The 23412-nt window shown below is 38.8% G+C and overlaps 1 protein-coding gene across 4 annotated transcripts in view; it reads left to right on the top strand.

Moving 5' to 3' along the window:
* The first annotated feature begins 3006 nt into the window (after nt 1-3006).
* CASK (calcium/calmodulin dependent serine protein kinase) overlaps nt 3007-23412 on the top strand; it is a 293839-nt gene continuing 273433 nt past the window's right edge. For all 4 annotated transcript variants that reach the window (XM_070944234.1, XM_070944233.1, XM_070944232.1 and 1 more), the window contains exon 1: nt 3007-3296. In XM_070944234.1, coding sequence (XP_070800335.1) covers nt 3238-3296 — 59 coding nt within the window. In that variant the 5' untranslated portion in view covers nt 3007-3237. The remainder of the gene's footprint in view (nt 3297-23412) is intronic.

The following is a 23412-nucleotide window of genomic DNA, read 5'->3' as shown; positions in this document are numbered from 1 at the left end:
GTAACTTAAGGACTACTGATAGTACAATATCAGCCATTAGGTGTATGCATTCTTGAATCAAGTCTGATTTCTAGTGGATGCAATGTGGATTTTGCTTTTGTGTAACAATACAGAATAGGCTTGTTTGCCCCCACCCCCCATTCTTCTCTATATACATTACCTGTAGAACTGATAAGGAAGATATAGATCGTTTTTAGGATCAACCATCAACAGTATAGAAACTAGCAGTCAAGAAACAGAGGTAGTCCTCAACTTATGACAACTGAGCCCAAAATTTATGTTGCTAAGTGAGACATTTGTTGTGAATTTTGTCAATTTTCTTGCCACTTAAGTGAATCACTGCAATTATTAAGTTAGTAACACGTTTGTTAAGTGAATCTGGCTTTTCCATTGACTTTGCTTGTCAGGTCACAAAAGGTGATCTCATGACCTCAGGACACTGCAACCATCATAAATGTCAGCCAGTTGCCAAGCACCTGAATTTTGATCACATGACTGAAGGGATGATGCAGTGATTCAAAGTGTGAAAAACAGTCGCAAGTTACTTTTTTCAGTACCATTGTAATTTCGAACGGCCACTAAACAAACTGTTGTAAGTCGAGGACTACTATACATCACAGACTAGCATTTGGTGGAACAATCCTGAAGGCCTTGTAAAAGATATTCAAATACTGATGTGCCTTTAATTACAAAGATCAGAATAGTACAATTTATGGTATTCCCAATGACACTCTACAGAAGTGAAAGTTGGACTTCGAAGAAGCAGGATAGGAAGAGTACTGATGTCTTTAAAGTTGGTGTTGGAGAATGCTTCTGAGAGCATTGTGTACAGCCAAGAAATCAATACAGACATTTCACTCAAGACACAATTGACTAAGTTTAAATTATCCTCCTTTGGACACATTATGCAAAGACCTAATTCACTGAAGAACATTTTATGCTGGGAAAGGTGGAAGGAAAGAAAAAGAGGACCAACAGCAAAGGTGGATTGCCTGTTACAGTGGTGAAGGGTGCACCATTGGAATACCTGAAAATATAGGTTAGGAACAAATAGTCATGGAAGAAGTGTATGTGGTCGCTAAGACTTGATGGTGTTGAGCCCTGGCCGGGACTTGCCATACCTGGATGCTTATGATGTGGGGAGGAGCCAATTAATCGCTCTATAGCCAAGGATTTCCAAGTGATTTCCCATCCTGAAAGTAGGTGATCCAAATTGGAATAGGACAGTGAATGGATAAACCAGAATTTCTACTTGTCAATTCAGCAATGCTATTTCACTATTACTTTTAAAATATTAGATTCTTACTCAAATTGAGAAACAGGGTGAGAAGGCTCTCCCCCCAGGAATGAAATATTTTGGGAAATATTAAAAAGGCAGAATATTATATTTCCCTGAAGGAGAAATGGAGAAACATGCTCTTAAAGGCAGAAAGCAGCCCCCAAGTCTTTAATAGCCCACAGAAGATGCCAGCACTTAAGAGATAAAGAGCTTATTGAAAGAGGAAGATGTATCTAGATAGCTCTATTCAGTGGTGGGATTCAGCCAGTTCATATCACTTCGGGAGAACCGGTTGTTAACTTTCTGAGCAGTTTGGTGAATTGGTTATTAGAAGAAATAATTAGGGCAGAGAACCGGTTGTTAAATTATTTGAATCCCACCACTTGCTCTATTCATAAGCAAAGCAAATACTGCAGGCAGAAATCCATTCAAGATTTCAAAACTCCTTGGCAGTATGGTAGGATTAGAAAGCAGCCCCTCACCCAAGATCCAACACAGAATGAAAGCCATTAGCCACAATAGGAATTGCCCAACACCCTTTCAGAACACAAACCCCTTCATTGCACCACCCTCAGAACAGTTTAAACTTCAAAGTCACATAAACAGTGTGGATCCATCCATTCATTCAACCATTTGTTCAGCTGACCAAGAACTGCACACTGTCTTTGTGGTTCTGCTCAATAAACCAACTTTCCAATCAGCCTCCATGTTGTTTCCAGCTTCTTTCTCCCAGCTTGGAACTGAACCAGATGGATTTTTCTTCCGACAAGGGGAAAATACACCAGACCAGAAAAGAATTAAACAAAACAACTTGCAATTAGGAATTTTGGTTATAGAGCAACAGCTAATTTTGCTAGTTTTCCTTTTGTACCTTCCTTTAGTTTCTCGAGTAAGCAAAAGGACTTGCTGCTCTCGCAAAAACTAGTCAACTATCATTTTAAAAAACACCTAAAAAGCACTATGACGGAGATCTCTTTTTTCCTATGCCTTACTATCCGATATCCGTACACCCGAACAAGCCATACTCGTTTTTTCATCTTAGTTTAGGATACCACTTCAATCTTGAAGCCTTGCCTCGGAAACTGCTACGAGAAAAACCCACCCGCTTGAGAAAAGACAGCACCATTAGCCGCTCTTTTTCCCCCTTTGTGCTCTATGACGTCAAAGCATCTGCGTCTGCGCAGAACAACCACTTTTCGCTTCCTTACGCCAAACGCGTATTTTTTGAGCTACTTGTGGGAGTGGCTTTGTGCAGAAGGAAAAAAGGGAGGAGGAAGAGCGGGCGAGGGACCCCCCCTTCTCTCCCCCCCTCGCCCTCTGTAACGAAGGGTGCGCGTGCTTGCTCTGGGCGGTTGCGTGACTGATTAAAAAGGTGGCGACTGGGACAGGAACGGCGCGCGCTCTTCGTTAAACGACTTATCGCTGTCGTCGGCGCGTGGTCGGAGCCGCGTCTGCCTCTCCCTTTCCTTCCCGCGCGCTCTCGTTCTGTCCCCGTCGTTTGTGAGTGTGCACCAGTGGGGGAGGGGAGGGAATGAGGCGTCTCTGCCCTCCGCCGGTTCATTTTTGTATTCATCCCTTCCATGGTTGCTGCTCCACCCCTCTGGCTGGATAGCCTTTGCCTGCTTCGCGGGGGCCCTAGGAAAGAAAAAAGGCTCGCACGGAGGGGGTGGGAAAAAGGTGACGACCTGGCGGCGGGAGCGAGAGGCAGCAGCGGAGCGAAAGGCAGGCGGGCGGGCGGGCGGTTGAGGCCCAGAGGAGAAAGAAACGGAGAGCAGCTGGAGAAATTTTCGGCGTAGCTATTGGAACCTCCGGGACGGATTGGGCTGTTCGGTGTGAAAGGACTGGATTTAACGTGGTGTGCTGAGTGTCGGCAGCGGCGGCGTGTTGTGCGGAGAGCGCGGAGGGGATCCTGCCCCCGCCTCGGCCGCCTGTAAGGATAATTCTGCCCTATCTGGACCATGGCCGACGACGACGTGCTGTTCGAGGATGTCTATGAGCTATGCGAGGTGATCGGCAAGTAAGTGGCCGGGGGTGCGGGGTGGTGGTGGGAGGCAAATGGGCCAGGAGCGGGGAGAGACCAAAGCAGCAATCGGCTGCAAAGCCTACTCCCCTACGGGAGGGAGGAAAGAAGTGGGGGAAGAGATGCTCGGTTCCGTTACCACCTGAGTTGGGCCGCCGCCGTGTCTTATCCGAGGAAAGGAAGAGGCCAGATCCTAGTTGCTGAAACGGAATGATATGGCGAGTAGCTTCATCGTGGCGCCCACGCGATTTCACACGATAGGAGAGGTGACCTGATGTGGTTTTTTTTTTTTTGTCTAGTTTATTGTTTCATTCGCCATAGTTAAATCTTTAGTGAGGTCTGGTGTTGCAGTAAATCCGGTTTTGCTCTGCTTTAATATGTGTGCAAATTTATGTGACAAGTTGCTTACCTGGAGGGTAGACAAGGAAAGATGAGACTAGGTCCTCCGCCCTGCTTTTTTTATAGTGTCCCTAATGCCAGATACTTTACTGTTCTTTGCTACATAATATCTCATTGGCAAGGAATTGACGTATGGGTAATGGTCAGTTTCTTCCTAGTTCTGTCTCAAAATAATGACTGCAAGAGATATTGGCCTTCTTACTCATTATGCAACTTTTCAAATTAATGTTCACTGCTTTCCCAAAAGTTAAGCTGCAACAGTTGCTTAAATGCCTCTGCTTCATATTTTGAATGTCCAATTTGGTAGGTTGTTTGAAAATGGCAGCTGAAGTTTTCTGGTTTCATTTTTATTTTATTTATTTATTTATTTGGAAATTTATATTGCCACCTATTCGCACATGGCAACTCAAGGCGGCTTACAAGAATATAAAGCCTCATATAAAAACAATAAAACTAATAAAGGAATCATATAATAAATTAATAATATAATAATATAATAAAATAACACCCCCCCACCCTGGCGACAATGAGCCATTTAATGGGTTCCATCCCGTTCTGCGTTCTCCAGGCCCACTGGCAGAACCAGGTCTTCCACGCCTTACCCGTTATTCTAGAAATGAAAAATTTAGTTAATTATGGTAGCAAAATAATATAGCTCAGTCTGTCTGTTTCACCCTCCCCCAATACCTGTTTGTTGGTTTGGGGAGCTTGCTCTTATGTTCAATCAAGTGAAATGTCACTAAAAAGGAAAATTAAATGGAAATGCATGAGAATAACATTCCTTATTATAAGTGAATATGTTTTACAAGTTAGATGGTTTTGCACCCATTATGATTTAATAAAGTAGCTTTTAATTTATGTTCTGTTTTTACTATAACTGCTTAAATTCAAAGATTTAGTGTGGAAAAATAACTAACATGAATTTTGTTAGGGTTATTTTCATGAAAGTGTTGTGCTTTGTTTGCTTTATGTAAGTTGGGTGTATTTAATGTGTTGTTACACCTTTTGCCAAATATTTAGTTTTTACTTTATTATACAACATAAGTATAACATCTCACTTTTAATTTTTAACAGCAACTTTCTTTATGAGAAGAAAAACTTTAATTTAGCATGAGCCTAGAAATTTTGGTCAAATATTCATGCATTTTTTCCTAACTATGGCATTCTTTTTTTCTTTGCAAAATAAATTAAAAGTAATACATATAATGTGTGGCAAATATATTTTATCAACTTTTTTACATGGGTATAATGTTGAGATCATAGTGGTATATATCTGTGAATTTAGTCCTTGGCCTTACAGATTCAATATCAATTTGTGCTATTTTCCTATTCTGCCTGTTATTGTAAGGAAGTTCAGATTAAGTAAAAAGTTCAGAACTGGAACAGGGCTTTTCAGTGGTAGCCCCTGATTTTTGGAAGAAACTTTTTTTTATTCTATCGAGTTTTTTTCATATATTCTTGTTCTCTATATGCTTATTTTTTGAGAAGGGTATTTGATGCTTCACTATGAAATATATGGTGAAGTGCAAATGGGATGAATGAAGAAATGTTAGATTTAATATTTAATATGGAGTAAACCATGAACTCCTTAGGTACTCTTAAAATAATCAGAGATTATATTCATACAAAATACTCAAGGATATATTTGATTGTGTCATCCATACCCAAATTATGAATAAGAATGCGCTTTAAATATTCCTCCTCAATAGCAATTTGTAATTATGGCTTGTTGTAGACTGCTCATGGTCTCACATGTCATGTGAACCTGGATTAAGAGGTAGTTTATGGTAAGTATCCATCAATTCTTCAAAAAAATAATATGGGATACAGCCACAAAATAGAGTGATTTTGAAAAGACAGCTTAGATGTTCCATTTTTGTTTTTAACCTTTTCCCTACCTGGGACATAGGGGTCAGTTTAGACAATCAGAATGGGGGAGGGGGGATTCTGATCAAGTTGTAGCTATCATCAGCCTTTTTAAATTATTACTTAAAATAATTAGAAAGTGGGAAGTGGCAGCCAGCAAAAATATTACTTGGCTATCAGGCATCAGCACAAAAAATGATTTGAAGTAAAGGAAATTGCCTTAGTGGTTAACAGGTCATAGTATATTTGGGAACACCTGTTCCTAAACTAGGATTAAAAAATAATTTGGTGTGTTTTCTGAATACAAACTACATTTTTCAGTCATCCAATTTCTGATGTTTGGAATTTTTGGCTTGATATTGAAGCACTATTGATATATAATTTATATGAACTGCATAGAGTGCTTAGAAAGACAGTTATGTATCTATGTCTAATAATACTCTCTTGAAGCCTGGAATATGCATATATATATGTCATAGTATAATTGCAAAGAATACTAACTCCATTCATGTTCATTATCTGCCTAGCTCTCATTTTTAAAATCGTTTCATCTGTTATAAAACATTTTTACATCTTACTGAGTCCAAAATAAATGCATGTTTAAATTTTTAAAGTGCAAAATAGCACAGAGACCAATTCCCAGAAAGGTCAGCAGTTCAGCGATTTGAATCCCTAGTATTGGTCTCCTGCCTGAGCAGGGGGTTGGGCTAGATGACCTCCAAGATCCCTTCCAACTCTGTTATTGTTACCTGTTACTTTGCAAGACTTTAAAATATTTTTTTCTTTTTATATAATAAAATATAAGTAATAATTTGATGGAAAAGATTAGAGGGGGAAAGATGATATTACCATGTATGTTTACAACATTGACATTAAAATGGAATATTAAAATATTGAATAACTACCTTAAAAAACCATGTATATTATACGAGGATTATATAAGTTTGATTAATATAATAATTATTATGATTATGATTATTATATTTTTATCAAAATGAATTATACAGGGTCAACACTGTTCATGATATTGATGTATATTTAAAAATAAAAAAACTAATAAAATATTTAAAAAATATTTCAGAAGTTATGTATTATAACACTCATCTAACGGAATAAGACCATAATACATAGTCTTCTGTAGCAAAGAAAAGACCATGAAAGCATAGATGATTCTGGAATCTCGGTTTTTCTTACAGTTTTCATAAATAAAATCTCCAGCCTATTACCATTTTATTTATATAAATGTCTTGTGTTGCTGGTAATGGAGAAATGGACAAGCTACTTGGAGAGTTGAAATAAACTTAACCTTTGAATCCTTACAATTTGTGGCTTTTGAAATGTGCCAGAAATGGTCTGAGTAGATATAATAAGTATAGTAATAACTATACATTTGCCCAAATGGTATTGTAGGAATAATTGTGAAATTGCTTATATGAAAGCCAAATTTAAATTCTGTAGCCTTGGAAAATGCTTGCTCAGATTCCATTATATAATTTTTAAATATGGCTTTAGAATAAATGATAGCCTATTAACTCCAAGCAATTTTAGACTCCAGAATTGGAACATATATTCCAGAATTGGTCCAGAATTGAGTTTTGGGCAGAAACTGCATTTGTGGCCTGTTGGGGCCTTGTAGTCATAGTATCTGTCTTAACATTGTTTCCAGATTGGGGTTTGATGCCCAACATGATGATAGTTGTTTCTCTCAATATGATTAGTTATTACAGGATTTCTGGGTAACCTTATGGTAGCTGAATTTTGAGATGTCTCAAAGTTCAGTTTTGATCCCCTCTACCCACTTTTTAACATCTAAATGTTTATTATTACTATTTATTAAAATTAGCCAAATAAAACTATAATGTGGGCTAAAATGTCATTGTGATTCTTGGATTTTTTTCTTGTTTTTAATTCCAGAGTTACATTGGGAATCTTGATTAGGAGTCTGAACAGTTTTAGGGTAGGGAAGAACAAATAAGTTGTTTCATCAATGCAACAGACAAATTTTATAAATGAAATGGTTAATCTGACCAGAAGTATACTACTGATTTCAATTAAGGTTGCACATCTTATAAAAAGCCAGAACATAATTTGCAAGTATTGATCTTGTTACTTAAAATGGAATCACAAGTAATATTAGTGGTTTGGAATTCTAGATAATGCTTTTATATCAGGAGATAGAAAACGTGTTAAAAAAATCACTGTGATTTTTAATTCCCTACTCCTGTGGAATAGTAAGCAGTTTCTCTAGTCCAGGGGTGTCAAACTCAAGGCCTGGAAGCTAGATCCGGGTGTTTAGATCTGGCCCGCGGGGCTGCCCTGGAAACAGCAAAGGACCAGCCCGCAGTGCCTCTGCCAGCAAAAATAGAGCTCAGGAGGGCCACGGGAGGCCCTCCCGAGCTCTGTTTTCACTGGTAGAGGGTTGTAGGAAGCCATCACAGCCAAAAATGGAGCTCAGGAGCCTGTTTTTGCTGGCAGAGTGCTTGGGCCGCCACAGGCACCCCTGACACGAGTGATGTTGAGCTGGCCCTGCCCATCCTAGCCCCCTGATGCGGCCCTCAATGAAACTGAATTTGACACCCCTGCTCTAGGCACTTCTATATGTCTATATGTACTTCATGTTATAGTACTATTTATCACTCATTGATAAGTCTCATAATAGTATACAAAATCTAAAATAACATTTCAACAACTGCTAAAAAGAATGTCCTACATTAAATTAAATGAAAATTACTTTTATGTGGAAGATGGCCTGTGATTGAGCGGATTGGAACTTTCTATTTTGGACTCTCTGAAAAATGGATTATGTATATGTTGAGCTATAAGGCAAGAGAACTATGGAATTGGGGCATGCAGATGATCTGGCTGTTACCCTAACGTGGTTGTTGGAATTAATAATCTAGACAAAAGATATTACAGAAGATACCATATGGAATATAAATATAAAGTCACTTGGGTTTTTTTTTTTTTATATACAGAAATACTTATTAATGATGGGGGCAGATGGTAATTGAAGATACTGAATATGCTGTTGGAAGCAGGATTTAATGTTACCCTAACATGGTCAATGGAATTAACAATCTAGTTGAAAGACATTACAGAAGATACTATATGGAGTACAAATTTAAAGTCACTTGTGCGTTTTATTTATATATGGAAATATCTTTTAGTGATACGGGCAGAAGAATAAAGATATTAAATATATTATGTATGGTAGACCTGTAGGAAAGTGGGTGAAACAAAATTGATATGGTACAAGGTGATAGGTAACGTTACTGATTGCTTAGTTTAGGAAAAGGGATGTTATGTTTAGATATTAATATACTTAAAAGATTTGAATTAAGAGATATACATATGGGGGTGGAGGAAATGGGTAGATTATGAGTAGAATAAATGCCAAATTAGGATCTATTATATAGTTTTATAGCTGAATGCTGTTTTGAAATGTATAGTATACCGGGGACATAATAATAATGTTAGAAAGAAATGTTTAGCACATAGGGGGTGGTGTAAAAGGGTGGTAAAGTATTATATAATGTGATACTAATTTGGATTTCATCTTGCAGAAGCCATGGGGGGAGGTGAGGGGGAGGGGGGTTGGGGGGGGAAAGGGGGAAAAATTTGAATTTGAAAAACTTTTTCAATAAAGAAAATTACTTTTATGTAAATTATTAGGGTTGCAAACTTTAATATTCTGATACTAAGTGACATTTTTAAAAAGCATTGTTAATAAATACTACTAGAACCCTAATGTATGTGTTTTGGAAATATAAGGAGAAATACAGATAGTCCTCCATTTACAACCATTTGTTTAGCAACCATTCAGTTATTGTGGCACTGAAAAAAGTGACATGATTTTGCACTTATGACCATCATAGCATCCCCACGATCATGTGATCAAAATGTAGGTGCTTGGCAACAGGCACGTATTTAGATTATTGCAGTATCCCAGGGTTATGTGATCACCATTTGCAACTTTCTTAGCCAGCTTCCAAAAAGCAAAGTCAATTGGGGAAGCTAGATTTACTTAATGACCATGTAACTTAATTGCAGTGAATCACTTAACTGTGGCAAAAAAAAGTATAAAATGGGGTGGTGCGATTCACTTAAAACTGTCTTACTTAGCATTGGAAATTCTGGTCCCAGTTGTCATAAATCAAGGACTATCTGTATAGCTCCCTATGGAAAATTTCAAGATTTTACATTGCTGGATGTGAGAGGTATGTGCAAAACATTTTGAATCTGAACTTATTTGAATTGAAATATTCTGTTACGAATGCAAAATAAGCTATTCTGATCAATTTGGAACTGATTTGAGCCCAAAATATCCATTCATTTAATACAGGTCACGGAATTTTTGTAATAATTGTGGATATTCCCCATAATTGGTATTTCATAATCTACTTTTGGTAGTTTTATTTATTTATTTATTTTGTTTTGGTACCTTCAAGTCAGTATTGAATCCTGGTGACTGCCTAGACAAGTACCTGTATCTTTCTTGGAATAGAATAGGAATAGGAATAATAGGAATAGAATAGGAATAGAATAGGAATAGAATAGAATAGAATAGAATAGAATAGAATAGAATAGAATAGAATAGAATAGAATAGAATTCTTTATTGGCCAAGTGCGATTGGACGAACAAGGAATTTGTCTTGGTGCATATGCTCTCAGTGTACATAAAAGAAAAGATACTTTCATCAAGAATCATAAGGTACAACACTTAATGATAGTCATAGGGTACAAATAAGCAATTAGGAAACAATAACAATATAAATTGTAAGAATACAAACAACAAAGTTACAATCATACAATCATAAGTGGAAGGAGATGGGTGGTGGGAATGATGAGAAGATTAATAGTAGTGAGACTTAGTAAATTGACTGTTGAGGGAATTATTTGTTTAGCAGAGTGATGGTGTTTGGGAAAAAACTGTTCTTGTGTGTAGTTGTTCTGGTGTGCAGTGCTCTATAGCGTTGTTTTGAGGGTAGGAGTTGAAACAGTTTATGTCCAGGATGTGAGAGGTCTGTAAATATTTTCACAGCCTTTTTTTTTTACTTGTGCAGTATTGGCAGTATTTTCAGAAGTGCTTGGCTCTCAAAAATCAACTAGGAATTAAAAATAGAAATAGTTTATTTTTTTTTTCTGATTTGGATTTATCAACTGCCATAATTAGTTTTGCATATTTACTTATATATCTTTCTGGATAATTTTTCAATGTAACATGTTCTGATGTAGAATTTGGCTTAATACATTGATTTACCTTATGAATAACTTTATAGCACTTTTGTTTAAGTGATGAGCATAACTACAGTGTAGTTCAGATAGTATTTTCTCTCACATGTATCATTTTAGCTGACAAAAGAATTATCTGCTACTTTATGGTAATGCTCAAACTGTTTAATGTTAGTAAGTGCTCAAACAATACAAGAATTGGAGGAATTTTTATTTCAGATAGTTAACTGCTTCATATTCATAAAGAACCAAAGGCATAGATATAGAATAGGTGGAACCTGGCTCAATAGCAATAATTGCAAGACGATCTAGGAGTTCTAGTAGACAACCACTTAAATATGAGCCAGCAGTGTTCTGCAGTAGCCAAAAAAGCCAATGTAGTCCTAAACGGCATTAACAAAAGGATAGAACCAAGATCACATGAAATGTTAGTACCACTTTATAATGCCTTGATAAGACCACGCTTAGAATAGTGCATCCAGTTTTGGTCCTCACAATGTTAAAAAGATGTTGAATTTCTAGAAAGAGTACAGAAAAGAGCAGCAAAGATGATTAAGGGGTTGGAGGCTTAAAATATGAAGATCAGTTGCAGGAATTGGGTATGTCTAGTCTAGTGAAAAAGGACTAGGGTTGACATGATAGCAGTATTCCAATATATGAGGGGCTGCCCCAAAAAGAGGGCCTCAATTTATTCTCCAAAGCCCCTGAAGGCAGGACAAGAAGCAATGAATGGAAACTAATCAAGGAGAGAAGCAACCTAGAACTAAGGAGAAATTTCCTGACAGTTAATCAGTGAAATGACTTGCCTCCAGACGTTATGGGTGATCCAACACTGAAAGTATTTAAAAAGGGATTAAACAGCAATTTCCCTGAAGTGGTATAGGAACTCCTGTTTGGGTGGGGGTTTTGGACTGGAGGACAACTGGGATCCCTTCCAACTCTGTTATTCTGTTCTGTTACTCTGGTATTCTTTCCATAAACACATGTGTCCATCCCATAAAACCCAAAGAAGTCCAGAATGGTATAGGAACTCCTGCCATGGGTAGGGCATTGGACTATAAAACCTTCAAGGTCCCTTCCTACCCTATTTTTCTATATTTTATGTTCTAATGTGCCATCAAGCTAGGGTTGACTATTCACAGTCATATAGGTATCAAAGTGGCAGCCTGTGGGCCAGATGCGTCATGAGTAGGCCACACCCACCCCAGCTCTAAATGGTAAAAACGTCGTGAAACGTCACGTGACACCACAAGTTTGACACCCGTGATATAGGTAGTTGTTTCATCTGTCCCAACTTGCACCTTTAAATTTTACAATAGTAAAATAGTTTTAAATTTTAAAAAAGCCAACTATGATTTCATAGCTGCTGACCTTGCATCTCTTGTTTGGCACCTTTTGTTCACAGGTTGTAATACTGCAGAAGACCATTGCTTGAAGTCAATAGAGTCATTAACCTATACATACCAAAAATAACCCCAAAGCAAAATATATATATATATATAAAATAAAAAAAAAAATTACCAATAACAATGAGAAAGCTACAATCCAAAAAAACCCTCTTTGGAGAGAAAACAAAACTGGCTATGTAGCTAACTTTAAAAACCGCTACAAACCCTTATGCCACCAGATAAATGCAGAATGTACCAATTACCATTGCAAACAGGAGGAAGAGATATTAAACTCTAAATCCACCTGAGCCTTCTATAATTTCGTAAAGGCCAAACTTAAAAGATTCGAAAACTATCCCACCCCTAAAAGGGCCTAATGGGGAAGACTGTAATGATGAAGCTATTAAGGCCAACCTTTTTAATGCGTTCTACAGCTCAATCTTTGTTGACAGCAATGGCTGCTGCCCCCATTTCCTAGTCGTATCATAACAAATTGTAATGATTTACTACATATTGATTTTACAATAGATATTGTTGAAACGGCACTATGTAACCTAAAGCCATCTCTATCCATTGGCCCTGATGGATTATGTACCTACTTTTTGAAAAAGATCGCCACTGCCCTAGCAGAACCTTTATGTACAATCTATGAGGTATCCTTCAGAACCAGCTCCTTGCTCGATTTATGGTCATTGGCCATGGTCATATCTATTTTTAAAAGGGAGACCCCCTTACAGACCAATCTCACTGTGTTGCATCACCTGTAAAGTCATGGAATCAATTATAAATCAATCCATTACCCTCCACTTAGAAACAGACAACCTGCTTTCCAATAAGCAGTTTGGTTTCAGGAAAAATTTGTCCTGCAATCTGCAACTCCTACACTGCAGAAATATTTGGACCACACATCTTGACCAGGGTAAAGCAATTGACGCAATTTACATAGATTTTCAGTTGTGCACGACAAACTACAGTTGAAATTAAGTTCTTATGGCATCTCTGGATCCCTGCACAAGTGGATAGCCATTTTCCTGTCAAACAGGCAACAAATAGTCAAAATAGGGAGAGCCCTATCAAATCCGGCACCAGTAGTCCCCCAAGGCAGTGTTTTATGACCCACATTCTTTCTGCTATACATCAACGACCTATGCGATATTATAAACAGCTGCGTTCTTTTCGCCGATGACGTAAAATTATTTATTTATTTATTTATTTATTTATTTATTTATTTATTTATTTTATTTTATTTGTATACCGCCCTTCTCCAACAGGACTCAGGGCGGTGAACAGCCACGGTAAAACACAACATATAAAATTTAAAAGCAGTTTAAAAGACATTAAATAATTTTGGCCATCAATTTAAAACAACCCAGTTAAAACCAATTTCAAATTAAAACCGCAAGGATGGGATCAAGCCAGCCCGGCTAGATGAAATAGATGTGTTTTCAGGGCCCGACGAAAAGTCCGGAGGTCTGGTATCGTGCGTGTCTCTGGGGGTAGGTCGTTCCAGAGGGCAGGTGCCGCCACAGAGAAGGCTCTGTGGCAGCACCACTGACAATGCTGCTGCCCTACAAAGCGACCTTGACTGTGTCAGAATGGTCGCGCAATTGGCAACTCCAAATTTCAACTAATAAATGTTCTGTCCTATACATTGGCAATAAAAATCAGAACATCAAATACAAGTTGGACGAAAACTATCTTGTAGACAACCCTCACTCTGTCAAGGACTTGGGAGTACTCATCTCAAACGATCTTGGCCCCAGAGCTCACTGTAACAGCATTGCCAAAAAGGCACTAAGAGTTGTTAACCTGATTTTGCAAAGTTTCTTCTCCGGTAATATTGTATTGCTAACTAAGGCATACAAAACCTTTGCCAGAACAATTCTTGAACACAGCTTGTTCGCCTGAAACCCACACTGTATTTCGGACATTAATATGATTGAGCGGGTTCAGAGGTATTTCACGAGAAGAGTACTCCACTCCTCGCAATAGAACTCTCTACGCACAGTCACTCAGGCACTAGTCATTTCCCGCCTGGACTACTGCAACGCTCTCTACATGGGGCTCCCCCTGGGGTGCACCCGGAGGCTCCAGCTGGTCCAGAACGCGGCCGCGCGGGGGATTATGGGGGCGACGAGGCGCTCCCATGTGACACCTCTCCTGCGCGAGCTGCACTGGCTCCCAGTGGTCTTCCGGGTGCGCTTCAAGGTGTTGGTGACCACCTTTAAAGCGCTCCATGGCTTAGGGCCGGGGTATTTACGAGACCACCTTCTGCCACCAATAGCCTCCCACCGGCCAGTACGCTCGCACAGAGTGGGCCTCCTCAGGGTGCCGTCCGCCAGACAATGTCGGCTGGCGACCCCCAGGGGGAGAGCCTTCTCTGTGACGGCGCCCACCCTCTGGAACAACCTTCCCCCAGAGTTACGTATAATAACAGACCTCCGGATTTTTCGTCGGGCCCTGAAAACCTATTTATTTCAACAAGCTGGGCTGGCCTGAGTTAAATTTTAAATTGATTTTAAATTGGGTTATCTTAATTTCGGCCAAAATATTTAATTATTTTAATACTGTTCTTAAATTTTGTATGCTTTGTTTTTATCTTGGCTGTGCACCGCCCTGAGTCCTATTTGGAGAAGGGCGGTATAGAAATTTAATTAATAAAATAAATAAATAAATAAATAAACTCCCTATGCCACCAGGCTTAAAATTTTGGGCTTGGACAATCTGGAATTGCGCCGCCTGCGGTCTGATTTAAGCATAGTATACAAAATTGTCTGCTACAATGTCTTGCCTGTCAACAACTTCTTCAGTTTCAACCACAATAGTACATGGGCAAACAATTGATACAAACTTGATTGCAGGAAATACAATTTCAAACTTGATTGCAGGAAATACAATACAAGCTTCAAACTTGATTGCAGGAAATACAATTTCAGCAACAGAGTGGTCAACGCCTGGAATGCTCTACCCAACTCCGTTGTTACGGCCTCAAACTCTCACAGTTTCAACTATTTACTGTGGACCTCACTCCCTTCTTAAGAGGTCCGTAAAGGGAGTGTGCATAAGCGCACCAGCATGCTTACAGTCCTATCTTACTGTTCCCATTTATTTGTATTTACTTCCTTTGTTTATGTTCATACCTATACTTGTTATTTTGTACGTTTGACAAACAAACAAATAAATAAATAGTATCCATCGCTGTTGTAATTGAATCCATTCACCTTACTCTTTCCTTCCATCTATGCCAGCAATATAGACTTCTCCACAGGGAGGTAGGATTGATTGATTGATTGATTAATGGAGTTCACCTTGCATAATGAGACTAAAATATGATAATTTGAGCCTGGTCATTTGTGCCACTAATGAGAATTCAGTACTGATTTGTTCCACAATTCATTTGTTTGTATCAATCATCATGCTGTCAGGAGTAATCTGCAATACTAAAACTCAAAAGTATCACTACTCTTTCTATATCGTTCTTCAGAGTTTAATTTTCACTTCTATGAAAAAGTTTTTTTGCATGACGTGATAAATGTCTATGGAGATTCTCAGTCATCCAGGTAATGGTTGTCCCAAAGGTGCTTTTTTTTTTTTTCTTTTCCAGGAGGCAACTAGATTTTCTGGTTTTTCTTTGAAGACATTTCACTTCTTGCCCAAGAAGCTTCTTCAATTCTGACTGGGTGCTGGGGAATGGAAAGATTTATACTCTGCAGACAACTGTTTGTTTGCATTCTTTTAGCATCGTGAAGTCAGCTGGAGGTTTATCTGTGTCATCAGGATTACCTGAGTGGTGCAAATTGGTGTGGAGCTGCCTTAGGACTGTTGAAAGGACTGTGTTGGAGATTGGAGATAGATGATATCGTATCTCTCCCCCTCTGTTGAGAGAGGGCTGTTCAATTTTGACCTAGATGGCTTCTTTAACCCCTCTTTGATCCCTCTTTCAAATCAGCTGTCCTCTCTGTCCAAAATGTGGACTTTGCTGTCTTCAAAAGAGTGGCCTATGTCTTTTAAATGCAGATGGACTCCTGAATTTAGTCCTTCAACAACCACTTCATGAATGCATGGCACAACATAGGAGACCAAACATATCAGGACTCCAAGTTTAAAACCAGGCTTATCTTTTTCCAAACTAGTCTCCTCTGTATATATTTAGCATACATTGAATTAATGAATATAAATATTGCAAACTTCTTTGGAAGAGTTTTAAAATGTATCACAGTTTCTGTAGTTAAGCCTTTTTTTTTCCTTCAAGGGAAAAATATTCTTGCATTTTACATGCCAGTGTTCATATTCAAGCTTGTATCTCACCAGAATTACAGACTCTTAACTTTAGAGCTAGCAGTCTTGTTGGATAAACAATTCTTTTACCTTAAAAGAAGCAATCAGTGAAATCTTACAAGTTCTCAGTCTGAGATCTTTCTGTTCTGATCTGTATTCTGAAACTGGAAATTAAAGCCTTTTGCTACATACTTTATAGCCAACTATTTGTTAATAATCTGTCCAGAAAGATTGCAAAGTCTTGCATAACTGGGCTTTCAGGTTAACTAAGAAACCTAACCAGAGGATCCTTTTGAGTACAGTTTGCAAAATGTGGAAGATGATGATTTAAATTTTAACATGGCTGGTGTTAAATAGGTCCGTGTTAGAATTTCACAGGTTGAATGATATATATAGAACATGTAGTCCTTGCTTAGTGACCATAATTGGAACTGACAATTTGATCATTATAAGTGAAGTGGTCACTAAGTGAAACACCTTGATAGTAAGAGTGGTCTAAGAGCCTTGATAGTACAGTGGTCTATGCACCCTGTTATTAACACAGCTGCCTGCAATTCACTGCTGGTTCGAATCTCTCCAAGGCTCAAGGTTGACTCAGCCTTCCATTCTTTCTAAGGTAGGTGCAATGAGGACCCAGTTAGTGGGGGCAATAAGCTGACTTTGTATAAATATACAAAAGTATGAAGGTTATTGCTTAACGCATTGTAAGCCGCCCTGAGTCTCCGGAGAAGGGCGGCATATAAATCAAATAAAAATTAAAAAAAAACACCAACTGTGTTTATGATCTTTCTTCAGCTTTCTTTTGCTTCATAGACCTGGAGAGATCATAACCGCAAAGATATATTGAAAAATTACTTTTTAAAACCACCATCATAACTCTATGAGGCAGTCGCTAAAAGATAGCCTGTATTCAGACTTATCTATTTTTATATATCACATAATACACGTAGTTTTTAATACAAGAAGATTGTAGTTTTTAATACAAAAGGATTGTATTTAAGATGAAACTTCTGAGAAACAAGTAAGAGGCATCAAGTATTTTGGTGAAATTTCAAGGTTGAAATTAAAATATACAAACCACAGGGAGGGAGAGGGTAAGTGCATCAACTACAATAGTGGAACCATCTTAGAATGGTTACTTTTTATTGGGACCCCCAGGCCTATTGACAAAACCAAGTATTGAGGGACTTCTGGAACATTAGCAGAGATGGACCTAATCTGAATTTGGGGGCATACGGGAGAATGTTCCATAAAGCAGGCCCTATAGCAGAGAAGGCCCACCTCCTGGGAGCCATCAAATGTAAGTTCCTAACAGATGGTATCCACAGCATGCTTTCTTTGATAGATCTAATGGACAGGCTGATGTAATTGGTAAGAGATGGTTGGTCAGATAACCAGGTCCCATGCAATGAAGGGCTTCAAAAATTAACATCAGCACCTTGAATTGGATGCAGATGCAGCTGACAGCCAATGCAGTTTGTGGAGCAGAGGTGTGATGGGTTGTTCTGGGAGCCCAGATAACTGCCTACACCACTGCATTTTCCACCAGTTGAAACGTCCATATATTCACCAAGAACAGCCCTTCATAGAGCATATTATAGTAGTCCAATTTGTAGATGACAAAAACATGAATGACTGGGAGTACAACCCTAATCCTAGCCAAGTCTAGGAACAGGCTCAATTGATACACAACACAAAGCTGTGCAAAGACCCTGTCAGCCATGACTGTCTACGTGAATCCAGGAGCTCCCCCCCCAGATTGTGCACCAGGTCTCTCTGGGGCAGTGCAACCCATCCAGCAGCAAAGATGGCATAGTCATAGAATTAGTAGGCTCCAAAGCCACTCATTCTTGCCAAACTCAGCTGAAGTCTGTTGCTCCCCATCCAAGCCCTCACAGCCTCCAGGCACTGGAATAAGATATTTACAACATCACTTAATTTGCCAGATGCTTAGATATATAATTGGGTGTCATCAATGTACTGATGAGTTCATCCAGTGGTTTCATGTTAAATGGAAATGGAGAAAGCACTGAATCAGTAGGGTTGACGGTGGGACCTATCTTCCCCTAATGCTATCAAGTGAAATGAACCCTGGAGAAAGGTGAACTAGCAGGACACTATGCCATCATCCTAATCCTCTGAACTGATTCAGAAAGATGCCATGATCAATGATATCAAAAGAGGTCAAGGTGAGACAAGGATGGATGCATAACTGCCATCCCATTCACACCAGAGATCATCCAAAAGCACAATCTATGCTGTTTCTGAATCCTGACAGAAAAGAATTCACTTTACCCAAGGTCCTCTGAAGCTGTTGCACAAACCCTTTCTCAAGCACCTTCCCCCCAAAAGGGAAGTTAGATACTAGATAAAAATTGTACAGTTTAATAGAGTCCATCGATGGTTTTTTGAAGAGGTGGAGGAACCAGGGCCTCTTTCAGAGGTAAAGGAACAACCACTTCTCTCAAAGAATTAGCCCAAAGGTAAAGGTTTAGTAGTCTATCCATGTTCAGTCAAGCTTGTCCTGTATTGAACACCAGCAGCACTGTAGATGTCTCTTCTCTCATTTCACCTCCTACAACTTCATGAATCACAAGAAGTAACGGGATCACCAAAAGGAGGGAGATCAATGCGTCAATTGCCTCCTATTCCAAATGGCAATTTTTAAAATTTAAAAATCTAAAATATTTAAGGCTCTTGCATTTTTGAAGTCAAAAATTATACATGTTCATTGATTTATTGAGGATATGTAGCTTCATTTTCTTCAATAAATTAGTGAACAAATATAATGTTTTTTGACTTATTTGTTTAATTGAGTTCTCTTAATCCAGTTTTAGGATGGCTGGAGAACAATTCATATTTTAGATCATATTTACAAAGAAATATCAAAAATTCAAAAGGATTCACAAACTCTTAAGCACAACTGTACAGGAGCTGAAGTTTGGAGCTTAAACATATACCATTACTAGAGCAAACATAACTTCAGCATTTGAGGACTATTCTTACATACTTACTTTATTGACACAATGATTATAGCTTTAATTGTATTTACAGTCTTTGATGGTATGGTTGAAAGTCTAATCAATGAAGTGTTCATATATGTATTAATATCTTTAAATGTACAGTTAGAATATGGCAATTGGAATTTTAGCGGTGAATTTTTATAGCAGCTTTTTTTTTTCTGTTTGAATACTCAATTATACTACAAAGTGATCTACTTTTGTCTTGGGCAATATATTGCTAATGAAGCAAAATATCTGATTCAGAAGGATTACTTTAATATGGTTAATGTATGCTCTTGATTTTAGGCTACCAAAAATTTATTTTTACAGAACGTATTCAGTGTTCTATATAGTTTATTTATTTATTTATTTATTATTCAAACTTCTATACCGCCCTTCTCCTTTCGGACTCCTTTTAAACATTGTTTTACAGTACTGTGTTCACTTGAAATAATTTGAGGTTTTTTTCTGTTCATGTCTGATTAGGACGTGTACTGATATGAAAATGAACTTATAATAGATATGAAGGCTATTTTGCAGCCTAACAAGAAATTGCTCTTAATGTAGTTATTGTTGAGTAACCTTCCCTTTTTTTGTAAAGTTTGTTCAAATAGAAGACTCGAATATAGCACATTTCAAGCAGGCAATTCATTCCTTTGAAGAATGAATTCAGGAGAGTAGAAATTGACACACAATGTTTGTGGTCGTTACTTAGTTACCTCACCATCAGTGTTGGTTAGTGATGCAGGTGAAGGTCTGAGACTAGAAGACAAATGTGCAGACATGACTTTCAAAAAACCTCATCAGGCGGCCGCCTGGGCTATTAAGGCAGCAACGTCTGCGTCATTTTTTAATAGAGCTTCGTTAACTTGGCTTCGACAGTTGAAAGAGAGGGTGTCTCCACAAGATGAAAGAACCCAACATGATCTAGCAAAGTTGATTGCTACAGCAGAGTATTCGGCTGATGCAGCTTTGGATGCAGCCAAATTTGCATCCAGAGCGTTGGCTTCCACAATAACATCTTGTAGACTACTCTGGTTGAAACAGTGGAAAGCCGATATGAAATCAAAATGGCGTCTTACAGCTGCACCATATCAAGGCCAGTCTTTATTTGGTTCTTCTTTGGATGCAATATTAGCAGAAGGACGTGATAAAAAGAAGGTGCTACCGTCATCATATAGACGTCCAGATCGTCATTTCTCACCATATCCAAGGCAGCCCTTTCGGGAAGAGCAGGGACCTGGCGGTTCCTATTTTCCTAGATCATCTTTTCAACAATATTCCAATTTTTCGGAAAGAGCAACATTCCGTGATAGAGGAAGACGCCAGACAGGTTTCAAACGTCCATTCAGAGGAACGAGCTTTCGCTCATTCCGCAGGGGTAAATGACTCATTGACTCCTCGTCCCATTGGGGGGAAAATCCAGTTGTTTTACCACCAGTGGGAGATTTCAACAAAGGACAACTGGATCATTCGCACAGTATCGGACGGTCTACAACTGGAGTTCACGTCAACTCCTCCAAATTGTTTTATACAATGCCCCTTTCCAAAGCATTTAGACAAACAAAAGCTCATGGATCTGGAAATTCAACATTTACTAAAAATAGAAGCCATAGAATCAGTTCCACCGGACCAGATACAAAAAGGATTTTATTCAATAGTATTTCTTGTGCCCAAGAGCTCTGGAGGATGGAGAGCCATCCTCAACTTGAAGCGGTTGAATCTTCATGTGAGATATCGCCGCTTCAAGATGCACTCCCTCAGGTTGGTATTGGCTTGTATCCGATCCAACGATCGGATGCAATCCATCGACCTGAAGGAGGCGTATCTACATGTACCCATATACCAGGCGCACAGGCAATATCTAAGATTCGCTTATGCGAATCGACATTTCCAATACCGCTCTATGCCTTTTGGTGTTTCATTGGCCCCACAAACTTTCACGAAGTTGATGGCAGCGGTTGCAGCAACACTTCGGGAAAAATCAGTAAGGATTGTCTGTTATCTGGACGACATATTGATACTGTCGTCTTCAATAGACCAAGCAAACGAAGACAGAACTGTAGTTCTCAAAACATTGGAGGATCATGGATTAACTATCAATTGGGACAAGAGTCACCTTGTACCAACAACAAGGATTATACATCTGGGAGCAGTAATAGACTCCAGACAGGGCTTAGTATATCTATCGCCAGAGCGCCAATCCAGCATTCAGAGTCTGATAGTTCAGGTTCTATCACAAAAGACTGTTTCATTGATCCTATTGTCTCAACTGCTAGGAAAACTAATCTCTTGTATAAACATAGTGCCTTGGGCCAGACGTCATTCTCGACAACTACAGTGGCTAATGTTGCCTTTCCAAAGGCAGGGCATAGCGGATTCTCAAAACAAAATTGTAGTTCCTCACAAAGTGAGACTATCACTAGAATGGTGGAAGTCTTCTGCAATAAGTGCGGGAACTCTTTTTCTAGAGCCAGTCAGAATCAAGTTGACTACAGATGCCAGTTTAAGTGGATGGGGGGCCCATCTGGGATCTCAAATAGCACAAGGCACTTGGTCTCAGGTGGAGAAACAACAAAGCATAAATTTGTTGGAATTGAGAGCGGTCAGATTGGCGTTAAAGAAATTTCAGAGACAAGTAACAAAAAAACATGTGTTAGTTCTAACAGACAACATGACTACGAAGGAGGAACAAGATCAAAAATTCTCATGGACGAAACAGAAAGACTAATGGAATGGTCCCAATGAAATATGTCCTTTCCATAAAGGCGGAACACATATCAGGATCACTAAATCAACAAGTGGATTGGTTGAGCAGGGGAATCATCGACCAATCGGAGTGGAAGTTGCACCCGAGTTTGTTTCAGCAGATTGTCAAGAGATTCGGAAAACCAGAGGTAGATCTATTTGCAACGGAAAAGAATGCCCAGCTTCCGAGATTTTTTTCCCGATTTCAAGTTCCAGGAGCAGAAGCTCTGGATGCGCTGAGAGTTCAATGGCCTCGGGGACTACTTTATGCATTTCCTCCAATTCCCATCATTCCACATGTCATCAGGAAAATGTTAGAGGAGAAAGCGGATCTGATTTTAATAGCACCATATTGGCCGCGCAGAGAGTGGTTTGCAGACCTGAGGGATTGTTCGATCCAACAGCCATGGAAGTTGCCAGTAAACAAAATGTCACTGAGTCAAGGAGCAATTTATCATCCAGAGCCAGAATGGTTCCAGTTGACCGTCTGGCGCTTGAAAGGATTCATCTAAAAAAAGACCAAATACCAGATGAAGTAATTTATATTATTCAAGCTGCCAGACGACCAGCAACCATACGTATTTATAATGCATCGTGGAAAAAATTTGCCAGATGGGCTTTGGATCATCATACAGATCCTACTTCGGCGAATGTTCAAGATGTTCTAAAATTTTTACAGTCAGGATTTGACAAAGGTCTGGCTCCAGCTACATTAAAACGTCAGGTAGCAGCACTAGCAACAGTGTTAAATACTGACAAAGGTCATTTATCTCAAGATCCTAGGATTAGATCATTTTTACATGGAGCAGCAAATTTACGACCACCAGTGGTACACAGATATCCAACTTCGGATTTAAACTTGGTACTACAGTCATTAACTTCGGAACCATATGAACCTATTAAAGATACGGACTTACGTCATATTACAATAAAACTAGCCTTTTTACTAGCCATAAAATCAGCTCGTAGAGTATCGGAATTGGCAGCATTGTCTATTCGTAAAGAGCTATGTATATTTTTTCCAGACAGAGTGGTGATGAGACTGGATCCAGTATTCATACCAAAAATTAATTCGCTATTTCATAGATCTCAAGACATTGTACTACCTAATTTCTGTCCAAATCCTAAACATCAATTAGAGAAGGCTTGGCATACATTAGATGTTCGTAGAGCATTGAAGTGTTATATTACAAGAACAGC

Source organism: Pituophis catenifer, unplaced genomic scaffold, assembly GCF_029215685.1.
Source record: "Pituophis catenifer annectens isolate HBS135680 unplaced genomic scaffold, rPitCat1.0.hap2 SCAF_4, whole genome shotgun sequence".
Lineage (NCBI taxonomy): Eukaryota > Metazoa > Chordata > Lepidosauria > Squamata > Colubridae > Pituophis > Pituophis catenifer.
The sequence above is the reverse complement of the archived record's forward strand: the minus strand, read 5'-3'. Positions and strand labels throughout refer to the sequence as shown.